This window comes from Schistocerca cancellata, chromosome 3, assembly GCF_023864275.1.
Source record: "Schistocerca cancellata isolate TAMUIC-IGC-003103 chromosome 3, iqSchCanc2.1, whole genome shotgun sequence".
Taxonomy (NCBI): domain Eukaryota; kingdom Metazoa; phylum Arthropoda; class Insecta; order Orthoptera; family Acrididae; genus Schistocerca; species Schistocerca cancellata.
In genome coordinates, this window is record NC_064628.1 from 785,854,006 (window position 1) to 785,871,613 (window position 17,608).

The 17,608-nt window shown below is 46.9% G+C and overlaps 1 protein-coding gene across 1 annotated transcript in view; it reads right to left on the reverse strand.

The window, feature by feature from the left end:
• LOC126176565 (uncharacterized) overlaps positions 1-17,608 on the reverse strand; it is a 469,138-nt gene that overhangs the window by 64,524 nt on the left and 387,006 nt on the right. The window contains exons 8-10 of the mRNA XM_049923725.1: positions 15,477-15,792; positions 13,444-13,452; positions 3,764-3,912 (exon numbers count right to left, since the gene is read on the reverse strand). Of these exons, the coding sequence (XP_049779682.1) occupies positions 3,764-3,912; positions 13,444-13,452; positions 15,477-15,792 (474 nt within the window). The remainder of the gene's footprint in view (positions 1-3,763; positions 3,913-13,443; positions 13,453-15,476; positions 15,793-17,608) is intronic.

The following is a 17,608-nucleotide window of genomic DNA, read 5'->3' on the forward strand; positions in this document are numbered from 1 at the left end:
GTCAGTGTCAGCCAGTTTGCCGTGGCATACGGAGCTCCATCGCAGTCTTTAACACTGGTAGCATGCCGCGACAGCGTGGACGTGAACCGTATGTGCAGTTGACGGACTTTGAGCGAGGGCGTATAGTGGGCATGCGGGAGGCCGGGTGGACGTACCGCCGAATTGCTCAACACGTGGGGCGTGAGGTCTCCACAGTACATCGATGTTGTCGCCAGTGGTCGGCGGAAGGTGCACGTGCCCGTCGACCTGGGACCGGACCGCAGCAACGCACGGATGCACGCCAAGACCGTAGGATCCTACGCAGTGCCGTAGGGGACCGCACCGCCACTTCCCAGCAAATTAGGGACACTGTTGCTCCTGGGGTATCGGCGAGGACCATTCGCAACCGTCTCCATGAAGCTGGGCTACGGTCCCGCACACAGTTAGGCCGTCTTCCGCTCACGCCCCAACATCGTGCAGCCCGCCTCCAGTGGTGTCGCGACAGGCGTGAATGGAGGGACGAATGGAGACGTGTCGTCTTCAGCGATGAGAGTCGCTTCTGCCTTGGTGCCAATGATGGTCGTATGCGTGTTTGGCGCCGTGCAGGTGAGCGCCACAATCAGGACTGCATACGACCGAGGTACGCAGGGCCGACACCCGGCATCATGGTGTGGGGAGCGATCTCCTACACTTGCCGTACACCACTGGTGATCGTCGAGGGGACACTGAATAGTGCACGGTACATCCAAACCGTCATCGAACCCATCGTTCTACCATTCCTAGACCGGCAAGGGAACTTGCTGTTCCAACAGGACAATGCACGTCCGCATGTATCCCGTGCCACCCAACGTGCTCTAGAAGGTGTAAGTCAACTACCCTGGCCAGCAAGATCTCCGGATCTGTCCCCCATTGAGCATGTTTGGGACTGGATGAAGCGTCGTCTCACGCGGTCTGCACGTCCAGCACGAACGCTGGTCCAACTGAGGCGCCAGGTGGAAATGGCATGGCAAGCCGTTCCACAGGACTACATCCAGCATCTCTACGATCGTCTCCATGGGAGAATAGCAGCCTGCATTGCTGCGAAAGGTGGATTTACACTGTACTAGTGCCGACATTGCGCATGCTCTGTTGCCTGTGTCTATGCGCCTGTGGTTCTGTCAGTGTGATCATGTGATGTATCTGACCCCAGGAATGTGTCAATAAAGTTTCCCCTTCCCGGGACAATGAATTCACGGTGTTCTTATTTCAATTTCTAGGAGTGTAGATAGGGAACAGCAATTGACCTGTAACACTACCTTGGGAAAAGCCAGAAATCACTTCTGTTTTACTCGATTACTTTCCGTCAGTTACTACGAACTGTGACCTCTCTGACAGGAAATCACAAATCTAGTCACACAACTGAGACGATGTTCCATAAGCACGCAATTTCACTATGAGCCGCTTGTGTGGTACAGTGTCAAAACCCTACCGGAAATCCAGAAATACGGAATCTATCTGAAATCGCTTGTGAATAGCACTCAGCACTTCATGAAGAGCTAGTTGTGTTTCACAGGAACGATGTTTTCTAAACCCATGTTGACTGTGTGTCAATAGACCGTTTCCTTCGAGGTAATTCATAATGTTCGCGCATGATGGGATAGGCAACAAAGGGCCGGGGTGAGGAGGAGACTGGGCTAACGTGAGCAGGGTAGGGGTAGGGGACGGAAAGCGCTGCTTGTGGGAGAGCACAGGGATGAGGCAGGGAGAGGGTAGGGCAACTAAGTGCTGTCGGGAGGCTGTGTTGCGGGAAAGGAGGGAAGCAAAAAGACTGAGGGTGCATTGGTGGAATTGAGGGCTGCATAGTGCTGGAATGGGAACAGGAAACAGACTAAATGGGCACGGACAATGACTAATGAAGATTGACGGCGGGAGGGTTATGGGAACATAGGACATATTGTGCAGTTCAGAAAAGTTGGTGTTGGCGGGGAGGATCAGATGGCACAGGCTGTGAAGCAGTCATTGAAATTAAGAATGTCATGTTGGGCGGCGTGCTCAGCAATGCGGTAGTCCAGCTGTTTCTTGGCCACAGTTCTTAGGTGGTCATTCATGCACACAGACAGCTTGTTGGTTGTCATTATAGAATGCAGCACAGTGGTTGCAACTTAGCTTGTAGATCACAAGACTCTTTTCACAGATAACCCTACCTTTGATGGGGTAGCTCATGTTTGTAGCTGGTGATGGGATGATGTAAGGGGCATGGGCTTGCATCTAGGTCTACTACAGGGATGTGAGTCATAAGGCAGAGGGTTGGGAGCAGGAGTTGTGTAGGGATGAACGAGGGTATTATGTAGGTTCAATGGCTGGTGGAATACCACTGTGGGAAGGATAGTGGGTAGGACAGTTCTCATTTCAGTGCATGACAAGAGGTAGTCGAAACTCTGCCGAAGAATATAATTCAGTTCCTCCAGTCCTAGGTGGTACTGAGTCACGAGGGAATGCTCCTCTGTTACCAGGCGGTGAGACTTCGCGAGGTGGTGGATGACTGGAAAGATAAGGCACGGCAGGTCTGTTTTTGTACAAGATTGGGAGGGTAATTACAGTCTGCAAAGGCCTCAGTGAGACCCTTGTTATATTTCTAGAGGGTCTGCAGTCCCTCTTGCCAAATTCCCGCTACCAGTGGATTACTACGCTACAACAGAAAATGCCTCTAGTGATTATTTCCCACTCTGAAAGCGTTGTTTACATCCTGTGTTTCTACATGTAGAAAAATGCATTCTTTTAAATAATAAGCTGAAGAGAACAAGTTGTGGGCGGTATTGTATTGTATGTTAACCGGGGCCTAGAAAAGACGGAGAGACTCCGTCCCTGCTGCAGCAGCAGTGGTCCACAACCCCACGACGACTACAGCAGTCCACTTCACCCCTCAGCCGCCTCACACAGAACTACTCTTTCAGGGTTATTGTGCGGTTCAGCCCCCAGTGGACCCTCCATCCCCCCCCCCTCCCCCTTCAGGGAACGTCTCACACCAGACGAATGTAACCCCTATGTTTTGCTTGTAGGGTAATGGTGGTGTACGCGTACATAGATAACTTATTTGCACAGCAAACATAGTATAGCTGAGGCAGAATAAGGGGAACCAGCCCGCATTCGCCGAGGCAGATGGGAAACCGCCTAAAAACCATCCACAGGCTGGCCGGCTCGCCGGACCTCGACATAAGTCCACCGGGCGGATTCGCGCCGGGGACCAGGCGCTCCTTCCCGCCCGGAAATCCGTGCGTTAGGCCGCACGGCCAACCGGGCGGGAAAGGCAGAGGGTACCAAATGTTAGAATTTCTTCCCGTTCAAATCACATAAGGAGAACGGAAAATGACTGGTTAAATGCCCTTGCTGCGTGCTATTATTAGTCTAATCTTGTCTCCACGGTCGCTACAATAGCCTTATGTAGGAGGCAGAAATATATTTCTACATTCTACACTTCTACTTAGCCTCTCGCAGGATAGTCTGAAATAAAGCATTCGCCAACTCGGGTTCTTCAGTTTCTCGCATGGGTCAAATAATCCTGTGACCGTTCTTGAGGCCCACAATACGCACAATACCCTCTGATAGACCACTTTTATATTGATCTGCCGGGGACCAGGTGCTCCTTCCCACCCGGAAAACCGTGCGTTAGACCGCACGGCTAACCGAGCGGGCTTGTGGATGTTACTTGCGGCAAAGGGCCACAAACCCCAACCGAACAAGCAGCCCATCTGCTCTATTATTGTATTGGACACTAGGTCATGCATTGATGTTGCGGGGTACTGACCTGGTGTGGGCGATGGAGAGCGTGGCTCCGGTGGAGAGGTAGCTCTCGTGGTCGGAGCAGGGCCGCGTGATGCGCGTGGCGTTGCTCAGCGAGGACTGGTCGCAGAGGCGCGGCGGGTCGCCGTCGCAGTGGTCGCCCAGCAGCGGCGGCTCCAGCGCTCCGCCGCCTGCACAGGGCAGGCCACGCCCCAGAAAGCACCCGGCTCACTCTCCAGACCTCCCTGCACACCACTCGGCTTCAAAGCGACATGTCTGCTCGGCTCAACCCGGATATCACCACCGATGAGGCAGGGAATTGCTAGTTTTGCAGATTCACTATCTCAGCAAAAGAACCCAGACAGATGTTAGTGGACATTAATAGAGGGCATGTACATTCTACGCAATTGTGAGGGCTTTAATTCTGCTGATGACGCTTCTGATGAGGTGAGTGAATATCTCTGGAACAATGTCAGCCCATTCTTCCTCAATAGTCGAAACTAGAGATGGTGGTCAAGTTGGATGCTGGGAACTGGAGCGAAGTTGACTTTTAAATTGTCCCAAAAGTGTTCCATTTGGTTCAGGTCAGAGCTCCAGACAGGCCAGTCCATTTCAGGAATGTCGCTGAGCCGTGGTAAAAATTGCTATTTTGAAGAGCGCGCCGCAGCGCGTAGTGCAAAGCAGTCGCCCTCCGTTTCTGGCGGTGGCGCCGCTGTGGCAGTCGCAGCTTTTGTGTCTCCCTCTGGTGTAAAAGGGGAAAGGTTGCTTGCCTCTTCACGTGCATTTAAGTGGCGCGATAAGCTCGCTAGTGGAAGTCAGTCAGAGGGTAGTCTGTCAGTCTTGGCGAGTCTGGTCAGTTGGTCAGGCAAGTTAGTCTGGGTCTGTCTCTCGTCCGCATTGGTGAGGCGGTTAGTGTCTGTCTGTCGTCCGGAGTGCTAGTGTGTCTTAGGCCGCCAGTCTGCTCGAGTTTGGTCAAGCAATGGTCATTGGCGGTTGGAGCGATCGGTTGGTCGGTCGCGTATGAGACACAAGATGATTTGTGCGCCTGGAGCGTCGGCGTATGTGAGGTCGTGGCCACGTGAGTCCAGTGGCCGCGCCATGTAGCGAGGGGGTAGTGGCTTCGCGGCCGACACGAGAGCAACAGGAGTCAACCCACGACATTGGGCTGGCCGGGGCGAGCTGCGACGCCGTAAGACGGGAGATCGGCGCGCCTTCCTGCGTCCGTTGAAGCGGCTGGCAGCGGACGGTTCGGGAGAGCGTTTTGGGGGTCCTGCGCCAGGTCTTCGCCAGACATAGCAGTTTTTAGAAGTTAAGTGATTTGTGATATGTTGTTTCATTTACTTATTAAATTCTACTTGTTTTCTTGGTCCGTTTTTGTTTGGCAGTTAGTGTTTGTCTGTATGTCTGTCGGTCTGCCGTATACGTTAATAGCTGCCTCCGTCATGTTTGTCTGATTCGGTTAACGAATTTATTGCTTAAAGGACGAATTCTTGAAATATGTTTTTATCTTGCCTATCAACTTGCGAGGTGGTATATGTGTAATGCAGAACATATTGTACATTTTATGTAAGTCTGCATTTTATGGGTTTTATTTAAATAGTCATTTTAGGCTATAAGATTGCCTCCATACCACCGTAAGCGTCCTTAAAAAAACCAAATTGCACTTTCGGTGGCAAATAATTTGAGTGTTGTACCATTTCCATCCCTCTTACGGGTGCGTAGTTTACGTGTTTGTGTGAGTTGCTTAAAATTTTTTAGTTTAAAGTAATCTGGTGTGTTGCAGATTTGCACCAGTGTACTCTTTCAGAGGTGGTTGTGAGCGGTCATGACTACGGCCATGTTGAAAGGTAGCATGCAAGCTTCTCAGCCCGAAGGCTCCTACTGTTAATATTGTTCTTTCTGCCTCTAAATAAAATTGCAACTTGATATATTTGGGGGGTGCGTTTCTGCTTATAATTTTAAATTTGTATTTGAAGAAAACATTTAGAAATAAAATTCACATTTGTTAAAAGTACTTTCATGTTCCATCAGTTACTTCCTGGCAACTACGTCCACGCTCACGTAGTGTGATTAAATGTGTTAATGTTCTTGTTGCATCGCTAGTAAATTAAGTAAATTCTTTAAGTAAAAGATTTTGAATGTAAATTCACGGTTCGGTTGCCATCCCCAAACCAGTGCTTCACAGACGCTGCTTTATGAGAGGGTGCATAGTCATGCTCATCGATTCCTTTCCTCTACTGTACACAGTATGCAATGCTCTAAAGTACCTTCACTCAACGACTAGACCCTAACTACTGAATTCACCCCCCATATCGTAACATCACCTCCTGCATACTTTACTGTTGGCTCTACAGATGGTAATGGATAAATTTCTCCAGGTATTAGCCAAACCCAAACTTTTCCATCGAATTGTGACAGGCTACAGCGAGATTCTGAATCACTCGTTTCCACTCATACACTGTCGCACGTCGCACTACGTCAAGCATCGTTGAGCATCCACTGCAGCAATGTGTGACATACGATGAGCTGCCCGACCAGTGTACCCCATTATTTTTTGCCGACTACCGCCAGTCGCTGTACTAGCTGGACTGTTAGTGGTAGCACTTTAGAACTCGCGAGTGATTCCTTCCGCTGCGGTGTGGCTAGGGCCTCCCGTCGGGTAGACCGTTGCCTGGTGCAAGTCTTTCGAGTTGACGCCACTTCGGTGACTTGCGTGCCGATGGGGATGAAAGGATGATAAGGACAACACAACGCCCAGTCCCTGAGCGGAGAAAATCTCCGACCCAGCCGGGAATTGAACCCGGGCCGTTAGGTATGACACTCCGTCGCACTGACCACTCAGCCACCAGTGGTGGACATTCCTTCCTCTGCCTGCAAGTGATTTGTTTTTCACAAGCAGTCTTCGTAATGGTCGCCCGTTGCCGTCCGTTTTTGCATGAGATCTGCATGGTCTTCGTTTCGCTGTGGTTATACCTTCGCGTTTCAGCTTCATAATCACATCGCCAACAGTCGGCTTAGGCAGTTTTAGAAGGGTGAAATGTTCCTGATTGATTTGTTATGCAGGTGACACCGAATTACTCGTCCACGTTCAGAGTCAGTTAGCTTTTCTTACCGATCCATTCTACTGTTGCTATTTCTATGCTGACAACACAATACTACCCGCTTCTTTTTATTCTGCCTGTTCCGCCTTTTGTGACAGCTACTAGTCAATTCTACATTACGTAGGGCTGTCGGCATACGTTTGATCAGATAGCGTACTTGGCACCTGCCATCATGCGGCTATTCACGTGTGTGTCTAGCATGTATGTGTCAGACTTTCCGAAAAATATTGTGCACACAATACTGAAGGTAGCAACGTGAGACAGTGCGGGAAGTATCGCACAATCAGTCTGACCACTCATCCAGCCAAGTTGCTGACAAGACTAATATACAGAAAAACGGAAAAGAAAATAGAGGATCTGCAAGATGATAATCAGTTCGGCTTTCCAAAAGGTAAGGGCGCTATGGAGAGGCAGTTTTGACTTTGCGATCATAGCGTACCCGAGACTTAAGCAAAATCGGTACTCATTCATACGATTTTTAGAGCTGGAATAAGGGTTCGTCAGTGCAGGATGATGCTATGTGTTCGAACAGGGGAACACGGGTAAATATAATGAAAACAAGAACGTAGAATGAATGACAAGAATGGAAGACCATGATCAAAATCCTCGGATTAAAAAGGATATAAGACAGGAATGTAGTATTAGGTCAGTACTGCTCAATCTCGGCGCCGAACGAACAATAACTGACATAAAAGAAAGGTTCAAGGTTGGGATTAAAATTCAGGGTGACAGGGTTTTAAAAATGGATCAAATGGGTCTAAGCACTATGGGACTTAACATCTGAGGTCATCAGTCCCCTAGAACTTAGCACTACGTAATCCTAACTAACCTAAGGACATCACACACATCCATGCCCGAGGCAGGAATTGAAACTGCGACCGTAGAGGTCGCGCGGTTCCAGACTGAAGCGCCTAGAACCGCTCGGCCACGGTGGCCAGCAGTTGACAGGACATCAGTGATATGATTCAGTGAGAGTGAAGAACAGTTTCAGGACGTTTGGAATGAACCTTCAAAAGAGCACAGAATATTGATTGAGACAGTGGTGAAGGAACATGATAGTAACGAGGAGTAGCAGGAATGAGATCAGCGATAAGCTTAACATCAAACTAGGGAACCACATAGGAGAAGAAATGGAATTCTGCTAACTATGAAGCAAAATAACACATGACGGGCGAGGAAAGTAGGCCATAGAAATCAGATTAGCAGCCGGCCACTGTGGCCGAGCGGTTCTAGGCGCTTCAGTCAGGAACCGCGCTGCTGCTAAAGTCGCAGGTTCGAATCCTGCTTCGGGCATGGATGTGGGTTGTAAGATTTTATATTTGAACTTCACAATGACTTTTCTTATCGCAGAAGGCTTTTAAATGTGACGTCAAGGTCTTGACTTTTTTTGACGTCATGGAATAAGCTGTATCAAAGGCATCGAGAATCCACACGCTACAGCGGAGTTAGAGGGGTTGTCTGAGAAGTTGTTAAGTGGTGAGACGATAATTAGTTCTGGTCGGGCGTACAGATCGCCGCTTTTGCCGCCCTTTTCTATAGCGCCTGTTACGTTGGCGGAATTAAAGTGCTCTTGAATATCCTTCCGCCCGCTACGTAGTTAAGGTGGCCGCACAGCCCGACGATAGTAGAGAGAAGTGGAGAATCAACTGGAGTTCAGATGGAGAGTCTGCTGGTCCAGTTGTAGGGTCGACGTCCTGCCAGCTTTTACGTCTAATGCCAGCGAAGCAGAGGCTGCCACTCGCCTTTACTGCCACCGTTCACCTCCAAATTAACTAACAAATTTCTGCAAGTGTAAACTAACCTGATTAGGGCTTTGACAGGAAGTGATTACCAGCCAAATACTGTGCCAAACGTCAGCGCTCCCCAAAGGAGAAATAACTACTCTATATACAGGGTGGTTATAAGTAAACTTTCGATACTTGAGAGGGCCGGCGTGACAAATGAGTGATCGTAGAATAATGAAACTATGTGTATACATTTCTAAGGATATGAGGAAGAGAAATAGCGAATAAACCACTGAAAGAAACGCATTTTAATTTCCTCATGAGAGGGTAACATTTGTTGATTGCGTACCATATTTACGTTCCTGTTACAAACGTTGCTCACTGTGACGACCATCTGCATCCAAGACAGCTTGCAGCTGCACTAGTCAATGCTCTACTGCTGCCCGAAGCTACGGTGGACCATGGAATGTTCAGCTGTCATGTCACAGTTCGTGCATCACTTGAAGATCGCACAATACGTCCAGAATTCTCAACCATAGCAACAGTAACTTCAACAATTTGTGGCGCAATTATCGTCGACCTCTCCAAGGAAAATCCGGTAATTAATTCAAAATTCCGAATCATTTTCTTCAAGATTGGTGCGGAAACATGACCTTTCCGTATTCATTTAATGAGTCGAACCCAGCGAAGAGCAGCAGCACTATTTCTGTCGTTGTGATAAAGGGACTTAACGAGTAAAGCCCTGCTCACCTTATGCAGACTAATGTTGCCTGTCTGCAACCGTAATACACACTGATGCTTACTTTTTAACTCTGCCGGTGCCTAACGGGAAGCCATGACAATGACACTACTAACAACGCAAATTATGCAGTGGACAGTCTGAATCATCATCTTTGTTTCCCCTCTATCCAACATCTGGTCGGATTGTAGTATCATTCGTTCTTCGCCACATTACTCGGTCTTTCCACCATTCTTCTTCCACAATTTGGTTGCATATCAGGTTTCTCCTCCTTAAACTCATTTTTATAGTATCAATCAATCTTGTTCTCGGTCTTCCTCTTGGCCTCTTGCCCTCAATCCTTCATTCTTCTTGGTATTCTTCCCTCTCCCATCCTCTTCACATGCCCAGACCATTTTAATCTATTCTTTTCAGTTTTCTCAGTCAGCTTCTCCACTCCAGTTTCCTTCCTAACATCTTCATTTTTCACTCTGTCTCTCCTCGTCTTCCCTAGCATACTTCTCGGAAACTTCATTTCGCTGGATTGTATCCTACTCTCCTCCCTTCTCGTCATGGCTGAGAATGCTGGACGCATTGTGCGATCTTCACTTGATGCACGAACTGTGCCATGACAGCTGAACATTCCATGGTCTACCGTAGCTTCGGGCAGCAGTAGAGCACCCTCTAGTGCGCTTGCAGATGCAGAAGATCGTCGTCACGTTGAGCAACGTTTGTAACAGGATCGTAAATATGGTACGTAATTAACAAATGTTATCAGCTCATGAGGAAATTAAAATGCGTTCCTCTTCCTTATATCCTTATAAATGTTTCCACATAGTTTCATTACTCTACCATCATTCATTCCCATAAAGTCGGGTACCCATTCTATTAATAGTTTTCGTTCTACATTGACTCAAATAGCGGAAGTTTAATCACAACCGGATTGTCATATGTACATTATTCTGTAATAAATGTTGCGAACTTTTAGTTAAAACCGATACTCAGTTGTTAGAAATCTTGGTAGGACTGATATAATATTTTACTAGTGTTGCTTGTGGCCGAAATTCAAACAGTTGAGTCAGTGGGGCTGATCTACGCTAAAAATGCATCTTAAAGTGATTATACACCATGTAAAACTGTACCTTAAGTTTTAGCCTCAGAAATGACCCATAGTAAACGCTGTGTTATAGCTACGAGTTTTCTGAAGATAATTCTTTGATTTCTTTTAAATTGTTCTAACATATGAAGTGAGTCCTTGATGCAGTGCGTTGGAACCTAAATCTTGTGTTAACGGCAGCAAATTAATTTTTCTCTTATAACAACACGATGTGAATGCCGTTGTAACGTGTAAAGTAACATCAGATGCGAAATGATTTGCATTACAAAATCTGCACTGTAAATTTTTCAAACCGCAGTTATAGCTCTCATAATTATTTGGAATTATGTTCAGTGCTCATTTACATTTATCTTTCGAAACGGCAATAGGATTATTATTATCACCGTCTATACTATTCCTATTACTTTGTATACAGAAAAATTGTGTCTCTTTAGTTCTTAGACTTTCAGTCCGACCCGTTTAGTGTTCTTCTTCGAGGCATACCCTAAAACAAATATAGTTTCCGTATAATAAAGGAAGTCGCAGCTATTCAAAGTGAAAAAAAACAAAATTCAAGAACACTTCAGTTTTTGTGGTGACGGTGGCAGACGAATACCAAGTTTGGTGTGTTTAATCTTAGACAAAAGAAAGTTAAAAATGATGCTAATGAACAGCGTTTGTTGCCTTCGACGGCTCCGCTACTACGTTTCGCTTTCCACTGTTCACAACGTTAACGACGTAACAGTTGTGGAAGTGTAGCTGTCCGGCATTCCTGTCTTACAGCAAATGAACCATCTGCAACATTTAAACATGAACGTCCTTAGAGTGCCATTTCACGAAACGTTACTTTCATGTGTTATTTCTGCCATACCACCTGATTGGTACACTGGCAAAGTTGGTAGCACAACAATTTTCGTTGATCAAGTATTGGAGATTTTAATGCATAGAAGGTATCATCAGAGTTAGGAACATGAAAGCATTTAATTTATTTTACCACTCTTAATGGCTTCACATGTTTTTTCCTTCTGCACTTCTACGACAAAGAACCTTCCGAATCATATAAGTTTCATTTGCGTCCTTGTATAGCCTATATTAAAAATTGATCCTTTAATTTTCATATTCACTTATTAATATTACGATGTGTGCTCAATGCAGCAGAAAATGTAAGTATATGCGGATGGAGAGACAGATGAACAACGACAGCTGCGTGATGAAAACAACAGTGAGTATGAAAATGTAACGGCAGGCTACCCCTTCTCTGAAGAGGAGGTGGTTTCCGATATAAAATCCCTGAAGAGGGGGAAAGCTCCCCGGCCGGACGGCTTGTGGCAGAGATGGTGCAATTCCTTCCCCCCCCCCTCCCCCTCCCCGCCAGATAGTTGCCCCACCTCTATAATTCATGTCTCAGGCAGAAAAAGTTCCCTCGAATCTGGAAGAGGACAAATGTAGTAATAATCAAGAAAGGACCCGATAAAGACCAGCAGAAATAAAATCTTATAGACCAATCTGCCTGCTCGATCTGCTTGGGAAGGTTCTAGAAAGACGACTGGCTGCACACCGAGTGCTGTGCGGGATGAGCAACAGGCAGTTCGGCTTTAGGCCTGGGCGATCGGCATCTGATGCAATCGCCCTGGCAGCTGAGGTCTGTGGCTCTACCCCGTAAAAGTACGTTGTCGGTATCATGGTAGACATAAGTGGCGCCTTCGACAACCTGTGGTGGCCTTCGCTCTTCTCCTGTTTACGGGAGGAGGAGTGTACACGGCCGCTATATTGGTGTCTGACGAGCTATTGCGAGGATCGGGAGGTCTGGCTATCATCTCCTAGCACAAGAGTGAGAAAAACTATCACAAAAGGATGTCCCCAGGGCTCTGTACTAGGTCCCTTGTTCTGGGACATCCATATGGAACCCTTACTAGACAAATTACAGAAAAGTGATGTAGTGCTAGAGGTGATAGCCTACGCAGATGGCCTTCTCCTACTGGTCGGCGGCCGTAGCTGGTAAGATATAGGGCCCAAGATAGAAAGTGCAATAGAAACACAAAGATGAAGATCTCACCTGACAAGTCCACATACCTTCATCTGAAAGGACAGCTAATTCCTAATCCAACAGTCAGGATTGAGGACTCACCAGTTCTCCGGCGTCGAGAGACTCGATACCTTGGAATCATCATTGATGAAGGGTGGTCCTTCAGAAGGCACATTGACACCGTAACTCAAAGAGCCCTTCAAGTACTCAATAACCTCATTTCAATTGGACACAAAAGATTTCATCTCCCACCACATCTCATCAAACTATACCACAATAGTATACTCACCTCAATAGTGGGTTATGGCTCCGGAGTCTGGGCACACAGAGTGGTGCCTGCCATGACAGTGAGAAGAGTCCAGAGAAATATGATAGTGAGATCAGTGGGGGCATACACGACTACGCCGGGAGGAACCCTGTTAGTCATAATGGGGCTCTGCCCCCTGGGCATCAAAATTCGGGAAGAGGTCGCTTGGTATTGGGCAAAGAAGGGGAATATCGAGAAAACAGAGGAGATTTTAGGCAGCAGGGCTGGGAACAGGGCTGAGATTAGGTTTCGAGGGGACCAGGTATGGCAACAATCGTGGGAAGTTGAAGAAACGGGACGCAGAACTTTTGATTTTCTTCCAAATATTAGGGAACGGATGGGAATGACATATTTCGAACCAACCTGGGGACTATTTCACTTTCTCACTGTACATGGACCCTACCCAACATACTTATGTTGATTCGGGAAAAACGCAACACCCGCGTCTGACTGCGGTGCTCCGGAGGGTACTCCTGACCATGTAGTCTACGAGTGCCCCCTTTTCAATGATGTAGCTTCAATGTTACGCGACCAACTGCCACACTATGACACATACAGATTACTTAGACAACACGACACCTTTCAGACCATTAACAATCTGGCTAACGTGGTATCGCAAAAGGTCTTAAATGATTATCTAAGAGACTTGAACCAGCAAGAATGAGAGATTTACTTAAACACCTATAGAGTCTGGTACCCTATTCCAATACCGCCTGGGCGCGGAAATGCCGACTTCCTCAGTCTGGAATCCGCCGCGCTTCGGGACTTAGGAGGAGTGGGGTGCAACTTCACCGATTTGGACAACGAACCGAACTTGACCTTAGAATAAGTTTAGTTGTAGGACTTAGTTTTTAGGTACTATTTCTAGGAACCCGCAGCGATTAACATCTTGGCCTGCCCAGTGTCAGGGGCACGCTCATTACGTTTAGCTCAATGAGCAAGGCTCTATAAGTAGGTTTATACTTTCAGCTGACACATATGTAACGTTGTAGGCATTACTAACTCGTCAATAGTTAGGTTACCTGTTTTCATATATAATTAACTAACTCAACTAATTTGCCCATTGCACTTATCCCGTAGCTTACATACTAACTAGTTACTTAAATATAACTTAGATTAGCTGCAATTGTAACTATTGTACCACTTTTTCAGCCCACTAATCACACAAAGTAGTGGGTCAAAATTGTATAATTAATAAGTTTTGGAATAAAGAATTAAAAAATAAACTGTAGGTATAGCCACTTGAAAATGACGGTGTATAAGGCTGAAACACCAGAGTCGAAACAAGGACCCGGGATTAAGCAACATTCCATTAGAACTACTGATAGTCTTGGGAGAGCGAGCCATGACAAAACTCTACCATCTGGTGAGCACGATGTATGAGACAGGCGAAATATCCTCAGACTTCAAGAAAAATGTGAAAGTTCCAATCCCAAGGAATTTAGGCACTGAGAGGTGTGAATACGACCGAACTATCAGTTTCGTAAGTGACGGTAGCAAAATACGGAAATTAAGTCCTTACAGAAGAGTGGAAAAACCGGTAGAAGCCGACCTCAGAGAAGGTTAGGAAATGAACGAAGGCGGGAGGCAATACTGACTCTAGGTCATATCTTAGAAGATAGATTAGTGAAACGCGAAAGTACTTTTATAACATTTGTAGACTTTGGACAATGTTGACTGGAATACTCTCTTTCAAATTCTTAAGGTGGTAGGGGTAAAATACGGGGAGCGAAAGGCTATTTACAATTTGTACAGGAACCAGATGGCAGTTGTAAGAGTCGAGGGGGATGAAAGGAAAGTAGTGTTTGAGAAGAGGATCAGAGTGAGTTGTAGCCTATCCCCGATGTTATTCAATCTGTATAGTGAGCAAGCAGTAAAGGAAACAAAAGAAATATTTGGAGTAGGAATAAAAAAACTGCGAGGTCTGCCGACGACGTTGTAATTCTGTCAGAGACAGCAGAGGGCCTGGAAGAGCAGTTGAACGGAATGGACAGTGCCCTGAAAGGAGGATATGAGATGAACATCAACAAAAGCAAAACGAAGATAATGAAATGCAGTCCAATTAAATCAGGTGATGCTGAGGGAATTAGATTAAGAAATGAGACACTTGAAGTAGTAAATGTGTTTTGCTATTTGGGGAGCAAAATAACTGATGATGGTCGAAGTAGAGAGGATATAGAATGTAGACTGGCAATGGCAAAGAAAGCGTTTCTGAAGAAGAGAAATTTGTTCACATCGAGTATAGATTTAAGTGTCAGGAAGTCGTTTCTGAAAGTATGGAAGTGAAACATGGACGATATATAGTTTAGAGAAGAAGAGGGTAGAAGCTTACGAAAGGTGGTGCTGCAGAAGAACGCTGAAGATTAGGTGGGTATATCACGTAACTAATGAGGAGGTACTGAATATAATTGGGGAGAAGAGGAATTTGTGGCACAACTTGACTAGAAGAAGAGATCGGTTGGTAGGACACATTCTGAGGCATCAAGGGATCAACAATTTAGTACTGGAGGGTAACGTGGAGGGTAAAAATCGTAGAGGGAGACCAAGAAATGAACACACTAAGCACATGTAGGTTGCACAGGATAGAGTAGTTGCATCAAACCAGTCTCTGGACTTAGGACCACAACAACAATGAGGCTTCACCAGTCGAGTCGCTCTTATTGTCGCCAGTTGTTTATAGTAGTGTGGACGCACGTCCGTCTTTGTGAGGAAATGGACTGTAAACAAAGATTAGCGTGGTTGCGCCCTACCTGAGAGCCAGTCGACCCCGCCGCCGTCCCAGATGCGCAGCCTGGTGGAGCAGCGCGGCGGCGCGGCCGTGGCGTTGCTGGCGGCGGCTGCGGCCGCGAGGCCGTGCGGCTGCAGCTGCGGCTGCGGCGGCTGCGCGGAGAGCAGCGGCTGCTGCGAGTAGGACACGAAGTAGAGCCACACCACGTCCTGCGGCTGGCCCGCGAACAGGTAGCGGCACGTCGTGTTGGGCGGCAGCGTGTGGCGCGGGCTGAGCACGGTGCCCGCGCGCCCGCGGCCCAGCGTCCACACCTCGTCGCTGTCGGCGCTGCTCGCGTTCACCACGAACTCGCACCTGCCGGTCACAGTACTACGCTGCCTGACCCAGTCTGGAACTCCGTTCACATATCGATAGAAAAACCTCGCTATTCGCTATTAGAATTTAATGAAAAACTAACGGCCCATCCCAACATACCACGGATAGCCCTAAGTTTCTACGACTGGATGACTCATTTATACACTGTCCAGTCATCTTAACGTCACCATCTGCCAAATGTCTGAATAACCATCTTATTCAGCGCGGACCGCTACAAGACATGCAGAAACTGAGTAAATGACGTTATGGGAGGTACAGACAGGGATGTGGAGCCACGCCGACTACAGCACCGTGGCCTGTTGCGGTAGGTTTCTCAACTGAATGGTCTCACAGATTCTTGATTGGTTGGTTGATTTGGGGTAGGAGACCAAACAGTGAGGTCATTGGTCCCATCAGATTACGGAAGGGTGGGGAAGCAAGTCGGCCGTGTCCTTTCAAAAACCCATAACGACCTCCATACATAATCTGCAAACCGTTCTGTAGTGCAAGGCAGAGGGTACTTAGCACTGTACCACATGTTAGAGTTTCTTCCCGTTCAAATCGCATAAGGGGAACGGAAATATGACTGGATAAATGCCCTTTCTGCGTGCTATTATTAGTCCAATTTTGTCTTCCCGGTCGCTAAGAGACCTATATGTAGGAGGAAGAAATATATTTCTACATTCTACACTTCATAGTTATTCTTTCAACTTTGCAAGTAGCTTCTCACAGAATAGTCTTAAATAAAGCATTCGCCAGCTCGGATTTTTCGGTTTCTTCCATGGGTAAAATAATCCTGTGACCATTCTTGAGGCCCTTCTACAATACGCCCAGTACCCTCTGATACACCACTGGTCCGGCACTCTTGCCGGCCTGGGTGGCCGAGCGGTTCTAGGCGCTACATCTGGAACCGCGCGACCGCTACAGTCGCAGGTTAGAATCCTGCCTCGGGCATGGATGTGAGTGACATCCTTAGGTTAGTTAGGTTTAAGTAGTCCTAAGTTCTAGGGGACTGATGACCTCAGAACTTAAGGCCCATAGTGCTCAGAGCCATTTTTTGAACCAGCACTCTTGAGCAACGATGAAAGAAACACCTGTGACTTACAAATGGTCTCTTATGTAGACTAATTGTTTTCCGGTTTCCTGCCAAAGATCCAAAGTCTGTCAACTGTCTTACCTACGACTCAGCATATGTGGCCATTCCATTTCATGCCCTACAAAGTGTTATACCTAAGAGTAAGTTCTTTGGGTCTACTGATTCCTTTTGTAATACAATGATAATCACAGGATACTAGTCTTGGCGTAGCGTTCCGTCTTTACATTTCTGGACTCTTTAAACAAGTTTGCGCACTTCGCACCATTTTTAAATCTTCTCAGGATCAGATTGAAGGTTTTTGCAGCTTTTTTCTGACAGTACTTCAGAATCCATACATATAATAAAAACGAAATGAGTGTTCATTAAGCAATGCAACACTTTTTTTTCCTGAAACTAGGCTGGTGTTATTCAGGTTTCCAATGCACCATATTATCCCCACTCTTCTGGCTACAAAATACTATTTTTGAATATAATCTCCGTTCCATGCGACGGCCTTACGCCACCTCATTGGGGGGGCCTGTATGTCCACATGGTACCGATCTACTGGTCGATGTCGGAGCCAACGCCTTAACCTCCCCATCATCATTGTACTGCTACCAGTGGACTGCAGCCCAAATTGGGCCAAACAAATGGAAGTCGGAAGGTGCGTAGGCGGCAAGGAACCAAGCAGGCACCCCTACTTGGTTGACGAGTGTATCAGCACTACCAAGTGTGTGTTTG